General features: G+C 40.1%; 3 protein-coding genes across 5 annotated transcripts in view; 2 read left to right on the plus strand and 1 right to left on the minus strand.

Annotated features, from left to right (window-relative positions):
* pias2 (protein inhibitor of activated STAT, 2) overlaps positions 1–2,753 on the minus strand; it is a 29,628-nt gene extending 26,875 nt beyond the window's left edge. The window contains exon 1 of one of the 2 annotated variants that reach the window (XM_035165572.2): positions 2,640–2,753. The gene's annotated coding sequence lies outside the window, so the exon portion shown is untranslated. The remainder of the gene's footprint in view (positions 1–2,639) is intronic. The other variant, XM_035165573.2, reaches the window with a different exon arrangement.
* The window catches only part of zfr (zinc finger RNA binding protein), a 1,162,720-nt gene that overhangs the window by 632,494 nt on the left and 509,652 nt on the right, over positions 1–20,574 (plus strand). The gene's annotated exons all lie outside the window — the stretch shown is intronic.
* LOC118114914 (ubiquitin-conjugating enzyme E2 L3) lies at positions 5,062–19,804 on the plus strand. Its single transcript, XM_035165676.1, has 4 exons — positions 5,062–5,147; positions 10,548–10,643; positions 10,725–10,911; positions 18,600–19,804. Exons 1-4 carry the CDS (start codon positions 5,121–5,123, stop codon positions 18,752–18,754), a joined length of 465 nt encoding a protein of 154 aa, XP_035021567.1. The 5' UTR covers positions 5,062–5,120; the 3' UTR covers positions 18,755–19,804.

A 20,574-nucleotide genomic window follows, 5' to 3' on the forward strand; every position in this document is an offset into this window, starting at 1 on the left:
ACAGACACACACTTCCCTCAGGTTCTGGGATCATAAATAAGCTTCACAATTATTTGATATAATCAATGGCTCATACAGATGAATCTGACTGGGGGCAAATGTGATCACTAGAAGTTTCCACAATAGAATTTAGTCGTAGGGGGCAGAGTGAGATTTGACGGAGCTGCGTCCCTCCATCAAATTTCTCTATTCTCTTCTTATTCTCTTGTTACAACAATCATTCATTGACAGAAAATCACGTCAATGATCTGAATGTCTTTAATTTATCATCTAGGGCAGCAGGGCTCCATCTGATAGGCCAAATATACTGACACGCAGAGCGTGAATGTGTGTCGCATAAAACACCAATTATCGCAGTTTTTGTCGTCTCTTGTGATACGTCTATAGCGCACGTTGATATCGCAATGACGATAGATTTTCGATATATTGTGCAGCCCTTGTCCAAACATGTATGTATTATTCGTTACCCAAATTAATACTGTAGGTGGACTTAGTGGAGCTGTGCATGGCTCCCTGGTGTCTGCACGAGACTTGGTGGCGCTGCGGCCCGGGCTGTGTGCCCTCTCCTGGCTGTGGAGCTGTCCGTGGTCAATGAGTATATGCTCCCTTTAGGCAACATCATCAGAAAGCACCACATTCACTTCCATTGTTACGCAGACGACTCCCAGCTGTAGAAATCTAAGAAGCCTGATGAATCTAATCACTTAGTTCAAGTTCAGGAATGTCTCAAGAACATTAAGGCCTGGATGACCCAGAACTTCTTACTTCTAAATTCATACAAAACTGAGGTCGTTGTAATTGGCTCTAAACATCTCAGAGAAACACTGTCTGACCAGATAGTCACCTTGGATGGTGTTAGTTTGGCCCCTAGCTCCACTGTGAGGAACCGTGGAGTTTTGTTTAACCATGACATGTCATTTGACCCACATATAAAACAAGTCTCTAGGACAGCGTTCTTCCACCTTCGGATTATTGTGAAAATTAGGAACATCCTGTCTCAGAAGGATGCTGAGAAACTACTCCATGCATTTGTTACCACTAGACTAGATTACTGTAATTCTTTATTATCAGGATGTCCCAGTAAGTCTGTGAAAAGTCTCCAGTTGGTCCGAAAGGCTGCAGCACGAGTGCAGACAGGAACTAGTAGAAGAGATCATATTACTTCTGTCTTAGCTTCTCTGCATTGACTCCCTGTAAAATTCAGAATAGAGTTCAAGATCCTGCTCCTCACATACTAAGCTCTTAACAATCAAGCCCCTTCGTATATTAAAGAGCTCATAACAGCATATTGTCCCAATAGATCACTTTGCTCCCAAAACACAGGCTCCCTTGTGGTTCCAAGAATCTGTAAGAGCAGAATTGGAGGGAGAGCCTTCAGCTACCAGGCTCCTCTCCTGTGGAAACAGCTCCCACTCTGGGTACAGGAGGCAGACACCATCTCTACATTTAAGGTTAGACTTTCCTTAAAACATTCCTTTTTGATAAAGCCTATAGTTAGGGCTGGATCAGGTGAGTCCTGAACCATCCCTTAGTTATGCTGCTATAGATCTAGACTGCTGGGGGAACTCCAGACTATCACTAATTAAGTGCTTCTTTCTGTGTCTATCATTTGCGTTGCACACTGCCAACTGAATCGAGCCAAACTGAGCACACCCAGCCATCTCCTCTGGCTCTCCATACATTGCCTGAGTTTACAGATGTGTTCGATGACACTGTGTGTGAGAGTTTGTGTGTAACTGTGTGTAAGTGCAAGAGAGAGAGGAAGAGAATGAGCGGAGCCAGGACGAGCTGAATTAATGAATGAATGTGCACAGCTATGAAAAAAGATTTTACTCACAAAAAAAAAGTATTGATCATTATGGGGATCAGTGTTGATATTGTGGCTGTCATTTCAAACAAATCAACATTCTCTCAGAATCAACGTGCACTCTTTCTCATTGAAATATGGTGCACAGGTTTGCTCTGCCGAACACGCCCCCTATAAGCACGCGGACAAGACATGCAGGGCCTCAACAGACCAACATTCAAACCAGCTTTGTAGTACCGTTTAATACATAGTCAATGAATCAGGGTTTGTCAACCCCGAGTTAGTAAGTTGAACCAGCTTCGTAGAACAGGCCCCTAGTATCGTTAAAGGGAAACTGGTGTTTCTCTTTTGAGCGTTATAGTCTGCCCTGTCAGCATTTCTGTAAATTGGAATAGTTTGTTGTACAAGTCTGAGATTTTCTAAATATAACACGGTGACCTTTACGATAGTAAGGTACCTTAACATTAACTATGACCTAACAGGCTGTATTTTCGTGACGTGAACTGCATAGCACGGGGATACCTAAGATTACTTATCTGTTAGATGAATGCCTTAAAGTCCATAGAAGAAACACAAGTCAATGTAGTCTCAGCTGGCTGTGACGGCTAACAAGAAACCTATTAGCGACTAGACTTAACCTGTTAGCATTGAAGCTAACTGCCGAAACGTAAACGATCTGATATGAAAGGCATCTTACTTGTTAGCAGTGCACTACATTATTTGCCCATCAACTCTGGACGTCATATATTATGTTTTATTGCTTACACTCTATCGGTACTGGTTGTATTGTTTGTCAAAGTGAATCATGATCAGTGTTTTTGTTTTCGCCTACCCGTAAGTCCTCATCCTTCGCCATTTTGTCCAACCGGTCATCCCGCCCGGAGTGACGACTTCCGGGTGACGCCAAAACTGGGCCATATGGGCCGAGGGTTCTTCTTATTATTCTCCTCCTCCTCCTCCTCCTCCTCCTCCTCCTCCTTTTCTTCTTCTTTTGGGCTTTATTGACAGTTGGCAAACAACGATTTGGTGCATTACCGCCACCAACTGGCCTGGAGTGTGGATCAGGCTGTCTTATATTATCTATTCTATTGAGAAACAAAAAAAAAACGTATTTTCTCTCAATTATATTTGTTTTTCTAAGATAATCAAATATTATTCGATAACCCTAGACAACATTATTGCGCTACGACCGATATGTTTGTCTTCCTTTCTGAATTTAAGGATTATTTTAAATTCCTCCCTCACAATCCTCCTGCTGACAACTCTATTACCTTAATCTGAACTATTTTCTTCTAAGCTTCTTTTACTACTTTGACTCCACAACAAACTCCCCTTACCTAGCCTGTTCTCTCTCTTCCCACATCCTTCTCTCCTACTAGAGACTGTGGTCCATCATAAATCCATATCATCACCCTCATCATCCTGAGTTGCCTTCCTAATCCAGTCACAAACCAGTATGCCAACTGCCAAATCCTAAATCCCAAATTTGTTTTCAAAGCCAATGTATCAAAATTGTTTTCCAATCCAACCATTCAACAAAACACAACTCCCTCTGTCCAAGCCTTCCATCATGAGCCTAGGGTGTGATCAGATAGGCAAAATAATCTCCTTTCCTAACTACAATTCCTTGACTATATATACATATATACCCTGGGATACCATCCAGCCCAGGGGATTTGTGGGGGTTGACCGTTTTGAAGGACTGTCTAACGTCGGCAGCCTCTAGGGTCAATGTTGCAGCCTCATTGTCCACACATGGGCGTGCGGAAGGAACTGGGTTGTGTTTGAACCAGGCTTAGAAGGTGTTGAGCTCGTCTGGGAGTGATGTAGTGGACTGAACTATGTCCCTGGTCCTCCCTTTGTAGTCTGTAATGCAGCATAATGCGGACCATAACTCCTCCATCCACAAAATGGTTAATCTTGGAGTTCCACAAGGTTCTGTACTGGGACTGATACTCTTCACTTTATATATGCTTACTTGAGGCAATATTATCTGAAAGCACTATATACATTTCCATTGTTATGCAGATGCCACCCAGCTGTATTTATCTTTGAAGCCAGATGAAACTAATAAGGTAGTAAAACTGGTTGACAGGATGACCTACATCTTTTGCCTCTAAATTCAGATAAAACTGAAGTCACAGTACTTGGCCATAAACACCTCAGAGAAAAATTATCTGACCTTGGAGTTATATTTGACCAGGACATGCCATTTGACAGACACATAAAACAAGTCTCTAGGACTGCCTTCTTCCACCTGCACAATGTCATGAATATTAAAAACATTCTGTCTCAAAAGGATGCTGAGAAACTAATCCATGCATTTTTTACCTCTATAATGGGCTATATAAATTCTTTATTATGTCCCAGTATGTCTGTGAAAAGCCTCCAGTTCATCCACAATGTTGCAGTACGAGTACTGATAGGAATTAGTAGAAGAGATCATATTACTCTTGTTATAGCTTCTCTGCATTGACAACCTGTACAATTCAAAATAGAATTCAAAATCCGGCCCCTCACATATTAAGCCCTTATTGATCAAGCTCAATCATATATTAAAGAGCTTTTCGCATCCTATTATTCCAATAGATTACTTCAATCCCTAAATTCAGGCTCACTTGTGGTTCATTGAGTCTTTAACTAGAATTGGAGGTAGAGCCTTCAACTATGGTTCCTTCGTAAAAACCAACTCACATTTAAGGTTCTGGAGGCAGACACCGTCTCTCATTTATGATTAGATTCAAATCATTCTTCTTTGATAAAGGATATATATAGTTAGGGCTGGCTCAGGTGAGCCCTAGACTGCTGAAGGAACCCCCATGATACACTTAGCACTTCTCTCTCCCAGCCTCTGGTTCTGCCAGAGGTTTCCCCCTGGGAGGTTTTTCTCTTCACAGTTGCCAAGTGCTTCCTCATTATAGTAACTGTTGAGTTTATCTTTTGTAAGATCCAAACCTTATGTGTCTTGGAATATTGTAAGTTGTGAATTTGCACTGCAAATATACAATCAAATTGTAATATTGAATATCGTATATAAAAGCCAGTCCCTCTCAACATTAGCTTTACAAAAATGCCACTATGTCCTAAACTTAAATCATCAACATTTTAGTTTACATCCAGTCTTGAAACCTTTGGTTATAAACAGGTCAACTCTCGTATTTAGCTGACAACGACACTACAATGGAAATTTGCGGATGAGCCTGAAATGTCTATTTATCAGATCCGAATTAACGTACGTGCTGTTATATACTGTCTGTGGACCAAATCCACATTCGCCGCGCTGTGTATTCTGGGAACACGCACTAGTTTCAAGATGGCGGCGAGCAGGAGGCTGGCCAAGGTAAATCTCCCGATCCCGTTATTTTCCTACAATTTGTGAAGTGGAATGACTCATGGCGGCTAAGGGACACATTCGTTCTTCGCCTAAACTCATATAGGCTTATGTTGTGTGAAGAAACAGTTGGCAGCAGGTTTAGTGGTAAACTTATTATAAACGAGAGGTCACCACTGTCCACCCAGCCGACCCAGTATTAACGTTAGGCAGCTAAGCACCGGCAAATTAGGCCAGTAAATCTAGGTTCAACCCTGCGAAGACTACAATCGAAATGGTGTATCGTGTGCTACCAACAACACCGGTTCATGAAGCTGAGTGTTATATTACCGACTGAGCGACTTTCTAATGTGTCAAACATTAGATCACCATCGAGTTTCCACCGCACAAGGCGTTTGCTAATCAGCTAACTCGCTAGCTTCAGATCTTAGCTGCGTTTCAGCTAGCTAGCCAGCGAACGTCAGCCTAACTCAGTCACCCGGCTTTGTCTGTTATCAGATCATGGGTGCGCTCGAACATAGTGTAAACCCACATTTTACACTTGCTACTTCTGTTGTTTTGAAAAGAGGTGATGGCATATGATGTATGTGTTAACGTATTCGGTTACCTGTGTTAAATGTAAGATCGTGTGCCTCTGCTTCCATGCACCTTTTATTTCAGAAAATTACCAATGTAGATTACATAGGTAGATTACATTAGTTTCACTTTTCCCTTTGACAGATTGTTTATTTAAATCACAATTTGCAGATTGTAGTTGCTCTTATGTGAAAGTAGAAGTAAAATATAACCACTGTTGACCCATAAAAATGTGTTGATTATTAACTCGACCTATTTTGATTATTTCGATAAATCTATTGTAGGAAATGTAGAGGTCATAATTCAGGATTTTGAAGAGCCAGACTGAGCCACATTTCTTAATTTTTCAAGACAATGGGGCAATTGTGTCTCAACATCAGTGTACAATTTGACTTTTCACACCATTTAAAATGCAGGCCAAAACTTTGGATAATTATCCTTGCAAAATCATACACTTTATGTGTGGTGTTGTGATCATTACACATGGTGTGCCAATTTTCAGTCAATAAGAGCAACAGCTACTTTGAACTTGATGACACAATATTTAGCTTTCAAAAGCATTAAAAGTACTGATCTTTGAAACACCACAACCATATTATCAGAATATAATCCCACTGAAGAATTCCACACAATAAACTCAAACACAGATTTTTCACCAAGCATTGGAAACTTTTTTAATGAGCCTTTTCTGTGTTTGTAATATAACATATGTTAAGTGTAGTGTTTGGCATTTTGTAGTGTTGGGAATACAGTAGGGATGGCACGATACCAAAAATGTAGTAGTCGATACCGATACCATTAAATTGCCACTATTCTCGATACTGCTGCAAATAACAAAAACAAAACAATAAATCCCATTTACTTCATCACACACTCCTTTTATACAAATATTTGAACCTACAAAAAAACAACTGTCTATGTAGCCTTCAAGTAATAAATAAAAGAAAACACTATTAATAATATAAAACAGAACAGTAGCATGTAGGAACATTATTAGATTTAAGTTATCAGGTATAGCTCAATGACTGTAAGAAAACCGCAGAGGCTGCACACGCAATGTACAAATACACACCCCTATATACTCGAGTGCAAGCGTCCTGATGCACCAAAATTTAACAGGCTCTTTCCTGACCCATATCATACCCTTCCACCAAGTTTCAATCAATCAAATTTAATTTGTATAGCCCATATTCACAAATCAGCAATACCATTCGTGGCGATCCGCCTTGTAGTTTTTATTGTAATCCTGTTTATTACCATACAGACAAACCAGCGCAGATGAAAACATAACCTCTTTGACTGAAGTAATGAAACAAAGAGATCATCATAGTTTGTGCAAAATTTTGTGTCTTTTGCTACCATTTTCAACCAAGGTATAAACAGAAACAGGCCAAAGAATGAGATTGCATCAGTGGTTGGGGGGTTAAATATTGTGATTGGCCATTAAACCCAGTCCTGCATGCATGCAACACCAAAGTCCCCAAATGACAGTCACATAGAGAGGGCTGGTGTTATGCTGACTTTTGCCTGCCTCCTGAGAGCTACATGCCCATCCTGAGAATGCACAAAGCTAAAGCTAAAACTACCATTGTCATGCCAAGATTTATATATTGTGTATATTTGTCATTATTAGTTTACAAATTGTGAACGTAAGTGAGGTTCAATCCAACGAGAGTAGACGCTTGTGTGTGCGTGCGTGCTCGGAGCGAGCTGGAGTTTACACACACACAGGCCCCTGGGCTCCGCCTCGACTCACTCACTCACTGTGAGCTGAGAGGTGCGTTCACGTGAAGCAGCCGGTCAGTGACTTTGTTGAAGAACAGTGGAAACAAAACAGTGAAAACACAGTTTCCTCTACTGTATGATCCAAATCTCCTCAATGATCAGAAGGCATGTCCCGACATTTATATTCGAGTCGAAGCCAGGTCATTTACACAGTGTTTTAAGCCTAAATGTCCGCTGATATCTTCCGACGAGGTGCATTCAGGGACCGTTGGAAATGCTACACGTAAACGGTAATTCTAGTTTCGGTTCATTATGAAACTTTGGCAGGAAGAAATTGAATGTGATGGACTGTGATGAGAAACACTGTTACCTCCCATTAGACAAGGTCAACACAATCAAATCAGATTAATTCCCCACTGTTCATGCACCATGACAAAAAAGTACAAGTTTGTAGTGCAGCAAACATTTTGGAAACATTGCGAGCATCCCACCTGCAAGTAAAATAGTTGTAAAGGCAGCTGGAGATAACACATGTCCAGGAAGGTACAGTAAGACACTAGGAATAGAACGGAAAAGCAATAAATCATTCCTCATAAATCTGGTTAATTACTTTGAACCAATTCCATACTGGTTCTGATTTAGGGCTTCTAACAACTACTTTTGATAATTGATTAATCTATCGATTATTTTTTTAATTAATTGATTATAATCTGATAAAAATGATAAGAGCAGAATTTTATCTTTTCCCACACTGTCTTCGAAAGGCAACTGTCTCCTTGTGCAATGCTCTTTCTATATGTATTTAAGATATCTGCAATTTAATTATGACTATAATTCCAGTTTAAGATATCACCTCAGTTCAAGATACCTTAAATTAAATTTTAACTGGTAAGAATGGTGTTGGAGATATCCTAAACTTGAATTATAACTTGTCAGAATGAAATTATAGATATCTGAAACTGGAATTAAAGACAGTAGTAACTCAGCTGAATTTATTATAAACCCCATCCACAAGAATTGCAAAAGTAGTTTGAATACTAGTCAGTGTTATTACAGATGCTGAAAAATTGAGTAGCCTAATCAGAATTAAAGATATTGTTTGAATAGTCAGAAACTGATGTTATAGATATATTGCCTAAAAATTCTTACTTTTCACAATGAGTGTGATTAGTCGTAATGATGACTTTGATATCTTTAGAGTTAATTCTGGATAAACAGACTTGGTTAACCAGAGTTTAAATGGCTTGGCCTGTTAAATGTTCCTCTGTGTGAAAAAGAGCTGTCACTCATAGTAGAGTCTCTGTCACAGACAAGCTGCCCTTCATAACATGAATTCACGTCTGTATTCACACACAACCTGGCGATGTAACATCTTCCAGCAGGTTGTTTTTGTGCTTTAGAACATAATCACTATTTTGTGTGTTTGTTTCACTGCTTTGTGTACACTGTCGGCCCTCACCTTATTGGTCGCTCGAACACTGCTGCTGTCTCTCTCCTTGTTGAGCCGGGGAAGAATCAGTAATCAGAAATGTGGAAACACTGCATTAAAGCCTTCATGCATGTTGCACAGCAGCACAACATCACTGTTGTAAACCTTAAAGTTGTTTACAATCTGCTAAACTGATCAAAGAGGAAGAAAAAGGCCAACATCTCTTCTTTCCAGGTTCATACCCCAGTTTTGCTGCTATGCTGAGATCAGCTTTGGATATTTTGCAGCTAACAGTCTTATTTGAAGGCTACAATGTAAAGTATTTAGACACTTTTGATGACGTGGGTCGTACAATTCTCTGCTTTATTGTTTGCTGTGTTTGTCTCAGACATTCTTTAAACGCTTACTCCAGAGTAGACAGCGTTGTCATGTGAGCTACACAAGGCATGGCATAGGTTGCTTTACTTCCCCCACCTCAGGAGACGTTGCTACAATGAGTAATTGATTATGAAATTAGTTGCCAACTGTTTTTATAATTGATTATACGTGATAAGTTGTTGCTTCCCAGTTATAATTCAAAACTGGTTCTCTGTATCATAGATCCTGTTCAGACCTCATCCTGAGTGTTTGGATCACAGGATGACAGTGCCAAGTACAGGTGTAAATGGACTTACATGCGTTTGGAGGTTGTCTGGGACACGTGGTCACATTCTTTTAGCTGTTTAAATGCAAATGTGTCCAAATGCATCATAATGCCGCACAATTGTTACCACTGCTGGTAGTAGCACATTAGGCCTGGTTGCCTTGAACTGTCTTGGAGCATCCTGCCAGAGTGTCCTCCCTCCCCACTTCGTTTGCACTTTAACAATAACAATAACAATAATCATTAGTTATTAGGACCCGTACAGTACTTGAAAAGTATTATTTTTTTGTTTGATTCACTGTAGAATTTAAGAGGCTCGCATTAAACAAATAGAAAAAAGTTCACCTGCCACACACCACACGAGACGCACACTTGTGCACACTCAGTTTGTGTCTGAAGAGTGTTGGAGACAAGCAGGCTGCAGTTCTTACTGCTGATTATCCCACAATGCGGGCGGTGTTCCTTTTCACTTCATTGTTGCAGAAAGACACCCCACTTATCCAGGAACACATGAATATTAGAGGTTATCAACAAAATGGCCTGTTGACGGGTGCTAAAAAAATGCACCTCAATGCAGTGGTGCTGCTTAGGGGGTAGGCTGGCGGAGCCACCCTGATACAGTAAAAGCTATTATCAGTTTTTCCTGATTTTAAGGCTGAGGTGCAGGACAAAAGTCTAAAATGAATGACTGTTAAATCAAAGTGGAGAGCATCAATATAACTATAAATAGTATAATATAGTATAAATAAATATAATATATATATCTTACTGCAGTCAGATGGAGGGGAGCGGTGTTGGATATACAGTGTGGAAGTGGGATCTTCACAAACTGAGGGCTGTCCACTTGTGATTGGATCACTCCTGATGAATGTCAATACCAGGTCTGAACAGGGCCTGTTATGGAGTGAAAAGTAGAAATATTTCTATGTATGTATGTATGTATGTATGTATGTATATGTACTGAAAACATTTTTTAAATTCTGTCTGTTATCTGCATTCTTCTTCTTTAATATACGATGTTTGCTTCTTTTCTCAGGAACTTGACGAGATTCGCAGGTCTGGAATGAAGAACTTCAGAAACATTCAAGTTGAGGAATCAAACCTATTGTCATGGCAAGGGCTCATTGTTCCTGTAAGCAGACATCCTTGTTTGATTGGTCTGACATCTGAAGGCTCAAACTTTCCTTTACTAACCTCCATCTCTAATTTTCAGGACAACCCCCCTTATGACAAAGGTGCATTCAGGATCGAAATCATTTTCCCCACTGAGTACCCATTCAAGCCTCCCAAGATCACGTTCAAGACAAAAATCTATCACCCCAACATTGATGAGAAGGGCCAGGTGTGCTTGCCTGTAATCAGTGCTGAGAACTGGAAGCCTGCCACCAAAACTGACCAAGGTAAGTGAGAGACAGAGTGACTACTTCCATTCACCTCAAAGTTCTTTATGTTAACCTTTTTATATAACTAGGTTCTTAGGTTTCTGGTATAACTACAGTTTTTCAAATAAATACCAGTACCATACACTATGAAACCGTCTTCCGCTCCTGCAAACATTTTATCAGTTTAGTCCACAGAAACCCAAACGTACAAAGTAAACGTCAGTGCTGTGAGTGTCCTAATAACCTGTGATCAGTGATGGTATTTATCGTTAATGTGTAAAGTGACGACCGGACCTTTTTAATGTGCGTCTGTCCTGGTCCTGAAGCAGTGGTGGGTATAATTATTCAGCGTCAACCTAACCTGACGTGGCTGTAACTATTCTAGCCACATGATTGGTTCGGCGCAGCGTTATTCTCATTGTCATTGGCTGTCCGTGTTGTCTGGCAAAACATGGATGGAATGAGTTCTATCGACGTGGTATCCACCATGTCTTATATTTCTATTAATGAAAAGTTATATTGCGATAATTATCTTTATCGCCCAGCCCTACGAGTCGTATATTTCCCTTGTGCAACGCTTTGCATTCACTTCATGCAGGCGAACCTGCAGTCCCCGTGGACTGAGTCTCCCTGTAGACGTGCGTTTTCATTCTCACTGCAGCAGCAGTCACATGTACATCTATAATAAGACATTATTGGTCTGTATTTATACAGCGCTTTCTAGTCTTGATGACAACTCAAAGCGGTTAACAGTACAGCTTACATTCACACACACAATCGTAGAGTGCATCCATGTGCAGCACTTTTCTCTATGAGAAGGGGCAATTTGGGGTTGGGGATTCGGATTGGGGAAGACTGGGATCTAACCGCTCACCTGCTGGTTAGAGGACGACCACTCTAACCCCTGAGCTACAGCCGCCCCTGGTTATGTCATTAAAGTTAACAAGTTTTGACCTTGATCTTAACAATAATCCAAATTATACACAGCCTAATGCTATAAATTGAAGGCTACTTATCCAATGTCAAAAACCATCCTACATGCATGAAGACAAACAAGAAAACAACAATTGCATGGAAATAATGAACATTAATGACATTGTAAGTCTGGCATTTCATGGTGTTGAAGCTCTAACCCAGGATTAGTTCAATTTTTGCATGCACACTACTGGTAGCCTCACAAACTGTGGTTCACACACTACACGATCTTTCGCCAGATGAAACCCCAATTTAATCCAAATTAAACTTGTTCAGGAAAATGCGTGCGAGAAGAGACAATCTGATTCCGACAGATCCTCCTGCTCTTCTGTGTCGTCATGCTCACAGAAAGACTCATGAGGCTGGAAGAGAGGTAAAACACGTCAGTGGATGTCACAGTTGGAAAGATTGGAGTGCGGCTTGGACTGCATTTTTCTGTCCGAACCCATCCAAGCCAAACAGAAAATCAACCGAGCCTGACCGGAACCCGACACACTTTTTTTTCTTCTGTGAACCCAAGCCCGATGCAGTTAATATAATCTGTACTTAGTTTTTTGTTACCCTGTCCCTCCCATGCATGGTTATTGCTTGATTTCCCTGATTACAGGCATTTGCAATGTAAATACAGAAAAAAATCAGAGGGCTTCACATCATTTCATGTACCTTCACCCGGTCCTTCCCTCTGATTGGCTGGATGTGTCACCAATGCCTATCAGATATCCAGCCTGCTGGATGCATCGGCGAGCCTCTCTAATAACATCATTGAAGAGTTCACACATAGTGATTGGCCTCTACTAAAACCTGTAATTTTGCTCTGCTTCATTGTATTAGAAACATTTTTGGTACAGATAATGTCCAGATGTTGTGCTATGGATTTGCTTGAGGTTTTGAGGTACGGCTACATGATTCCATGGGGGATATTAACAATACAATTATACATTTCTGCTTGGTAGAAATACAATCCTTTATTTATTTTGTGTTCTACCTGTTTTACCTGTATATACATTCCAAGACTATTCATCTAGGCTCTATAGTTTCAGAGATATACACTATTGATTTTAGGCATGCCATTTTTGAGCAGGGGCATGGGATAAGGGCCTAATCAAAAAGTACAAAAAAAAATAACAATTTAAATCAGGAAATTTAGAAGAAAACAAACATAGCTCTTAGTACTAAATTTCAGTATCAGATGTATTTCAGTACTCAGTTTAAGTCTTTAAAGTTGCTTTCAGACATGCGCAGAGCTCTGGAGATCTTTTTTTTTTACGTAGATGTCCAAGTGAGAGCTTCAGGATTTTCTACAGACGTTCTCCGCCTGGCCCCCTCATATATAGTCTACAGAATCTCCGGAAGGAGCCGATGTAAGAACCCAGCAAGAAATCTTCCGCAGGATTAGTTGCGAGCAAGTGGGGGGGGGTTGATGACGATTCTAACAAGTGACAACCGGAAAAGAAATTAAAATAAAACAAGAATACAAACATCTATTGATGGAAAAAGCAGTGTCATACTCGTAGAAGTCACAGATGAAGATGTCAAGAGAGCTGGTGATAGGAGCCGACACCGGTTGCTGTAAACAAAAACATGTGATCTCCGCAACAGAATTAATGCCTCTGCTTGTTGAGCCACTCCTCACATGAATCTTCCGGAGGATTTATTGCTGTTGTCTGAGCTGAGAACCTCCCACTTTTTTGTTTGTGTGAAAGGAAACATCTGGAGAAAATCTGGACCCAATTCTCCAGAGTTCTTCCTGAGGGCATGTCTGAAAACGGATCATGAAAAAGATACTACAAAAAAACTAGATTGGAACACATTTTGAGTGTTATGGTGTCTTTTATTGTTGTGCACAGAGATATTATCTGCATCGTGTTTCACTGTCTCATTGGTAAATGAAACGAGGCAGACCCTTGCCCTTGCATTTTTTCCTTATAAGAGCCGTCCCAATATACGATTTTCACTACTTTGGCCACATAATGATAATGATTCTATAAAAATATCTATAAAAAGCTTGAATAATGATAATAAATAATGACAGCATTTCCCAAAGAATTAATTAATTCTGTGAAATGTTCCATTGTTAGGTGTTTGTTACAGTTTATTTAACTTTCTGGGGTACTTAAGAAAGCTTCCTTTAATACACTATCCATTAATTTTATTTTTCATTTTCACCTGCTTCATTTAACCAACTTAAGTTATCATAAATACCAAATATTCATGAATTTTCAGTATCCCTTAAAGGGATAGTTCACCCAGAAATGAAAATTCACTCTATCTACTCTACTCTATCTACTAAATGAAAATGAAAACAGGTGCAATGGAGAGGCAAAAGCAAGACAACCTCCAAAAAAGGAATGGTTTTTCATGTAGTGGCCTCAGACAATTGCTCTTTCCTGATCCTTCATGACTTTTCATGACTGACTTTTCTCTAGATTTGTGTTCTGCTACTGTCCTTGTCACTAGGGCTGGGCGATATGGCCCTTTTGATGCAAACATTTCCCCAGTATGATGATTCAAGTAGACCTATTTTTTTTTATTTTGCATGCAAAAAGGTGAAAATCACAATCAAGTTACATTTAGCAAACTGTTTAATTTGAACCAGGCAGCTGCAGGTCAATGCCAGGCCTCATGTGGCCAGAATGTGAAGGCAGTTCCTGGATAATGAAGGGATTGATGTCATTGACTGGCCCTCACACTTCCCTGACCTAAATTCAATTTAGCACATATGAGACGTTATGTATTGGTACATCCGACGCTGCCAAGAACCATCCCAGACAGTCCAGGAGCTCACTGATCCTCTGATGCAGATCTGGGAGGAGATCCCCCAGGACACCATTCGCCGACTTATCAGGAGCATGCTCAGAGGTTGTCGGGGGTGCATACAGGCACGTATGAGTTGCCGTGATGACATTCATGCAAGTTGGAGTAATTTAAATTTTTTACTTGGATTTTCGGTGTGGTTTTGAATCCAGCCCTCAATGGGTTGATAATTTTGCTTTCCATTGACCGTTATGGCGTCATTTTGTTGTCAACACTCAGCAGTGTATTTTTTTCACTGTCAATTACTTTTTAAAAATTTTTTTAACCAACAGCAGTCCTGATCCTAACAAACATTCATTTATTTTCAGAATTTGAGTTTGTTTTCATAATACCTAGATTGTTTCATATGAAACAAACAATGAAGTATTTTCCATATACCAAATGCTAGGGAGGAAATCTTTTTTTTTAAATTTCACAGTCTTGGATAAAGTATGGAATGTAATGGAAAACCTATCCTTCAATCCATTCAAAACCTTCCCCAAACAAGGTTCAGGGCATCAGATAATGGTCATGGGTTTCTTTTATTTACTTAATTTTTTATGTGAAATATATACTATACTTCCAAAACGTTTCTTTGAAATCCAATGTTTTACTTAAAGGGGCAGTGTGTAGAATTTATATCTTTGCAAATCTGCATATATAAGTTATATTAACTGTAGTAAGTGTTTTGTTTCTGTAGTATGAGCCTTACCCATTACCACGGGTCCTCCTCCCACGACACATCGTCATATTGTATCGCCATATTGCTACAGACACCTGGAGCAGACAAACGAGTTGGCGTCTCGCGCAGAGGTGTGGAAATTTCTCTATTCTTCGATGCGATGCAGACGTGGACGACTCTGCACCGATGCAGAGACGGAACATAATCCATTCATGTTTACCGCTACGTTCATTGTTTTAGCGATGTCCTGCTGCTAATAATTATAACACCACTGCTTCAGGACAGACGCTCATTCAACGTCCACTCATCCTGTGTCAGAGTCTCTGTCGAAATCGGCTTCCTCGTCACTCCCCCTCTGACATGCACTCACTTTAAACAGTAAACACCATCACTGATTACAAGTTATTAGGACACGTACAGGACCGACTTTTACTTTGTGATTGTTGGATTCGCTGTCGAGTTCATTAAACACACCGTGCGCACGCATTCCGCTGCTTCACACAACACGAGTCGTAACGTGACACGTTCACAGTCAGGACATCAGGGTTAAAGTGAACGGAATGATCCGGAGACATGATTCGACACCATCGCTTAATAACTAAATGCATGTGGTTCATGTGTGAGGAGGGACAGAGACGAGCGGAGACACAAACACTCCTGCAGACAGAAGTTCTTCCGGCAAATTATGACGTAACACAGTGTTTTAACTTCACTGTTGCAGAAGAAGCGACGTCCCGTTTACCCAGGAACATAAATATGAATTCATCAGGTTTTTATAAAAATCAGTTCTAAGTGTGAGTAGTTAGAAAACAAGAAAGGAACAGAGTCACTTTGTTGACCAGCGGAGTAATGAGCCTTAGTGCAGTGGTGCTGATTTAAGATAAGATAGACCATTATTGATCCACACACCGGGGAAATTCAGTTGTTACAGCAGCAGGGCCGTCAGAATAAGGTAGACAAGAGACTAAAAAAATATAAAAAGTCAATAGAATTAAAATAAACATAAAAATTAAATTAAAAAAATGCTAAGTATTTACATGATAGACACCTTTTCACTGTAGTGGTTTGTATGAAATTGTATAAGTAAAGTGCAGTGGCACAGGATGATTGTAAGGACAAGTAAAGTGTTTTGTGCATAAGAACAAAAATTGTACATAAGAAGAACACTGTACATAAACACACAAAAGTAATTTTCTGGTCATTTGACTTATATTGCGGTATATATTATATCGACTGATGAAAAAAAAAATGTTTGTGATAAGATCGCCCAGCCCTAGTTGGTTTACACACTGACTGAATCCAATTGAGTCTAATATTGAAATGAATGCAACACTAAGGCTATTATTATTATTATTATATTAAAGTCACCGACAAGAATAACTATTACTTAATAATGAATACTGTAATATCTGATTTTAGGACTAGGCTTGATTTTTAAAAATTAAAAAAAATTCTGTTTAAAAATTCAGAATAAGCGCCAGGAGCATGGTACACTACAGTTACCAGGATTGGCTGTTGTGATTTCTTGGGTGGGTGTGGCAGAAGAAGAAAAAGACTTTCAGATGAGTTATAGTTTAGTTTAGGTATGGTCTGACCTTGTTTGTAGGGTCAGGGACAAGTTCCCGAAATTATCATGTACCAATGGAAATATAGTATAAGACGACGACAAACAAAAAAAGTCAAAGAAAAACAACACACATCATGCCTAGAAGGAAGCACTGTCGTGATGCCTAATGCAAGAGATTAGAGTGCAGTTGTGAATCTAAGGTTTGCTGATTGGCCGGTAGTATGCTAATAATAGCTACAGAAATCAGCAGCAGTGTATACTCTGTATTGATGTGTAAGATATGGAAAATTAACCTGACAAGAATGAACCCCTCAGGGGCAACCATGTTGTGTAGTTTAAAAAATGACCATGGAAGATGGTCTACTTCCTCTTTAAAACCTTTGTCAAAATGACTTTCTCAGTTACCGTCAACAAAGGACAAGAAAATGAATGTACCTTCCACTGCATGTGTTCGCTGATGGCCAAATCTACACAGCCTCCTCAAGGGGAAAGCGAGCCACCAATGTCAAATTAATCAGATCTGCACAAAATTGAACTTGCTTGATAGCATCAGCACTCTACAGATTTCTTTTCACAAATATCTCAGCATTTTTTTTGATAAATTCCTGGATTCACCTCCTGATCCGAATCTGTACCAGAATTTAATGGGGTCTTTTATACCATACCAAATCCTTCCTGTTGTTCTCTAACAAAGTCTCTGATTTAATCCTTGACCAATGAGACTATTGATAATTAACTGCTCATATTGTTATTACCTCCGCTCAGGAGGTTATGTTTTCATCTGCGTGCATTTGTTTGTTTCTTTTTCACCAAAAGTAGCTGGTATACGCAGGTTTTTTCCGCAAACAAAAAACTCAGACACTATCTCACTTCGTCTTGCCAAAGTGTTGACTTCCCCCTGGGTGTCTTGTTTACATTACTGCCAATTATAGCCAGAGCCAATTTAAACCTGTTGACTTTCCAAACCTCATAGCTTGTGAACACACTGTCATTAGGCAGATAAATGGTGGGCCTCTGTTCTGAGGCCTTGACCTCAGTGTGTGAGTGCATCACCAGGAGAAAATCCTAGATCACTCTACCATTATATCAGTATTCAAAGAACACCACTGCATCATGTCGTTATAATGTAGTATACGTCTATGTCTATTGAGCAAGTATTAAGTCTGATTTATAGTGTACTAAAATCATCTGAAGCCAATGTGAAAATTATTTAATTAACAGCTCTGTGTTACTCCTTTTCCACCAAGGCAGTTCCCGGGCTAATTCGGAGCCTAAGAGATGTGTCTGATGAAACGATGTATGTGTCTGCGTGTTGGCGTGAGAGAGGAGAGATTGAGTGGAGTCAGGAGGGCTAAATACAAGATTGAATCCCTGTTGCTATAAGGAAAGATTTTACTAATTGAAGAAAGGTTTTCGATAATTATGTGTTGATCAAGATGTCGGCTCACTGACAGTGTGTGCTTGCTTCTGCGTGTCAGTGCCCTTGGAAAAGGGGTATGTGAGTTAATGGGTATTTGTTTGTCAGTAATGCAAGTTGTGACAAAGGTGTTTTTTCAGACCTTTTCAATCTCGTTACTGCTTTCTTTGCACATTTCACCGGCGCCCTTCCTACCAGAACACACACCAGTCAAATGAAAATCCTGAAATGCATTATTCATGTCTAATTTTGTTTTTGGCTGTGTCTTACAGTAATTCAGTCCCTCATTGCACTGGTGAACGACCCCCAGCCGGAGCATCCCCTGAGGGCAGACCTAGCAGAAGAATACTCAAAGGACCGTAAAAAATTCTTGAAGAACGCTGAAGAGTTTACAAAGAAACATGGTGAAAAGCGGCCAATGGACTGATCACCTGATGAGTGTGGAGCCCTCTGTCTCTCTCTTTCTTCCCCTCTTCTTTAATCTCTCTGCCCAAATACCTATCTTGCTCCCGCCTCTCTGCTCTCCCCCACACCTCACCTTCGCTCACTCTCCTTACCCCTTCGCTCCCAAATCGCACCTCCCTGCAGCCCAGGAGCCGCCTAGCTAAAGCTAGGCAGCGGCAGCCTATGCCGCCCTCCCCATCCAGGACTCTCTGTGGATCAGACAGCTTCCTCCCCCTCCTCTTCCTCCTCCTTCTCAGCCATAAACATCCAGACCATTTCTAACTTTCTACTCTTTTCTTAAAGTGAAAAATGGAAAAAGAAATGCTAAGGGAACATGATGTTCAGATGAAATGTTAGATGGAAATACTCGGAGTAACGTGATCATTTTCTGTAGGATTTTCCTCTATATAAACAACTATTGTGTTAAATAGATTTCACATAGACATGGTTTTTCTGAGGTATTTTATTTTTTTCTGAGCAGGAAAAGTGGTTGATTACTCAATTTCTTTTACCCTTTCATCAGTAATCTTAACTAAAAACAAACATGACTGAAAGAAGAGAAGCTGCAGCTTGGACTGGGAGCTATGTGCTGACTGATGTGTTTCCTTTACATCACCTCCTTCTAGACTTGCACTGCACTCTGTGGAACAATCCATCTTGCATCTTCCTCCCCATGGTTTGTAACCCACTGAGCAGAAACATACAATAACAAGCCATATATGAATTGAATTGTTATTGCTAAAAAAGCTACAGAAGATTCTTGAGTGTTAAAATAGAAACAATTGGTTCGTAGGTATCATCAGCAGGCCCTCAAATACAAGCTGCATGATACTATCTACACATTTTCTCAATATACTTTGATGATGTTTTGCAACCTAGATCGTTTGCACTCAGACCCTGCTGTTAAAACTGTTTTCTGCATCACAAATGGCTACTGTGAGTTTCTTTTACTAATTTTTATTATTTTCTTTCTCCAACTTAACTTGTTTTGATTGGCACTTGATACATTAAATTGGTGGAAATGTGGGAAGAACCTGTTGTGTTAATTTGAATATTCCATGCGTGTCTCCTTTCCTAGTATTTTTGGGCACCCCAGTATAATCATTTATCGCATCAGAACCCTTTACCACACTGAGACATATTCCAGCTGACAACCAGCTGCCTAGCTAGATGGATAGATACTTTATTGACCCAGAGGGAAAGGGACCGGGTGGTCAGGAGCAGCAGAGTAGAAGGTGGATGCACTGAGCTGGAATGGATCTCAACTCGTCAACGCAATCCTTAAAACAGGCTCCTTGAAACCAGCTGGGAGAGGGCTGGCTGTCCAAGGATGTGTTCGGACAAGGGAAAGGATTGCAGTGGTCAAAAATCCACCATGTAACAGTTGTTTGATGTGGTCCCAATATTGTTTCATAATAAAGATGGCTTAACCATTCGGCCTCACTCTCAAGTGGATGTTGCACCTGTTTGGCACAGACTCTATGGCTTCTGATGACTTGGAAAGGAGCAGAACTGATATATACCCATCAAGAGGCTTTACGAATCAATTAACAATTTCATTATACACCAGAATGTCATATGATGGCAGTCACTTCATGTTTGGGTAACAATACATATTGGTACTCAGTGCTCATACCTCTTCTCGGCTATCTAAATCAGGGTCATGTCTTTGCAGAAGCAAATCTTAACATCTGTTTTCTCCCTCCATCTTTGATCCTTTTCAATATGGTGTACCACCAGCGAAAGCCTCTTGCATTATATACTGCATATCAGCTAGACTAACGTGAAATACAACTGATAGCC

This window comes from Hippoglossus stenolepis, chromosome 9, assembly GCF_022539355.2.
Source record: "Hippoglossus stenolepis isolate QCI-W04-F060 chromosome 9, HSTE1.2, whole genome shotgun sequence".
Classification (NCBI taxonomy): domain Eukaryota; kingdom Metazoa; phylum Chordata; class Actinopteri; order Pleuronectiformes; family Pleuronectidae; genus Hippoglossus; species Hippoglossus stenolepis.

Excerpts from the sequence above, each read along its gene's own strand:
- LOC118114914 (XM_035165676.1), top strand. The coding sequence starts at position 5,121 with ATGGCGGCGAGCAGGAGGCTGGCCAAG. Across the intron at positions 5,148-10,547 it reads CGAGCAGGAGGCTGGCCAAG|GAACTTGACGAGATTCGCAG; the intron begins GTAAATCTCCCG and ends TTCTTTTCTCAG. Across the intron at positions 10,644-10,724 it reads GGCAAGGGCTCATTGTTCCT|GACAACCCCCCTTATGACAA; the intron begins GTAAGCAGACAT and ends TCTAATTTTCAG.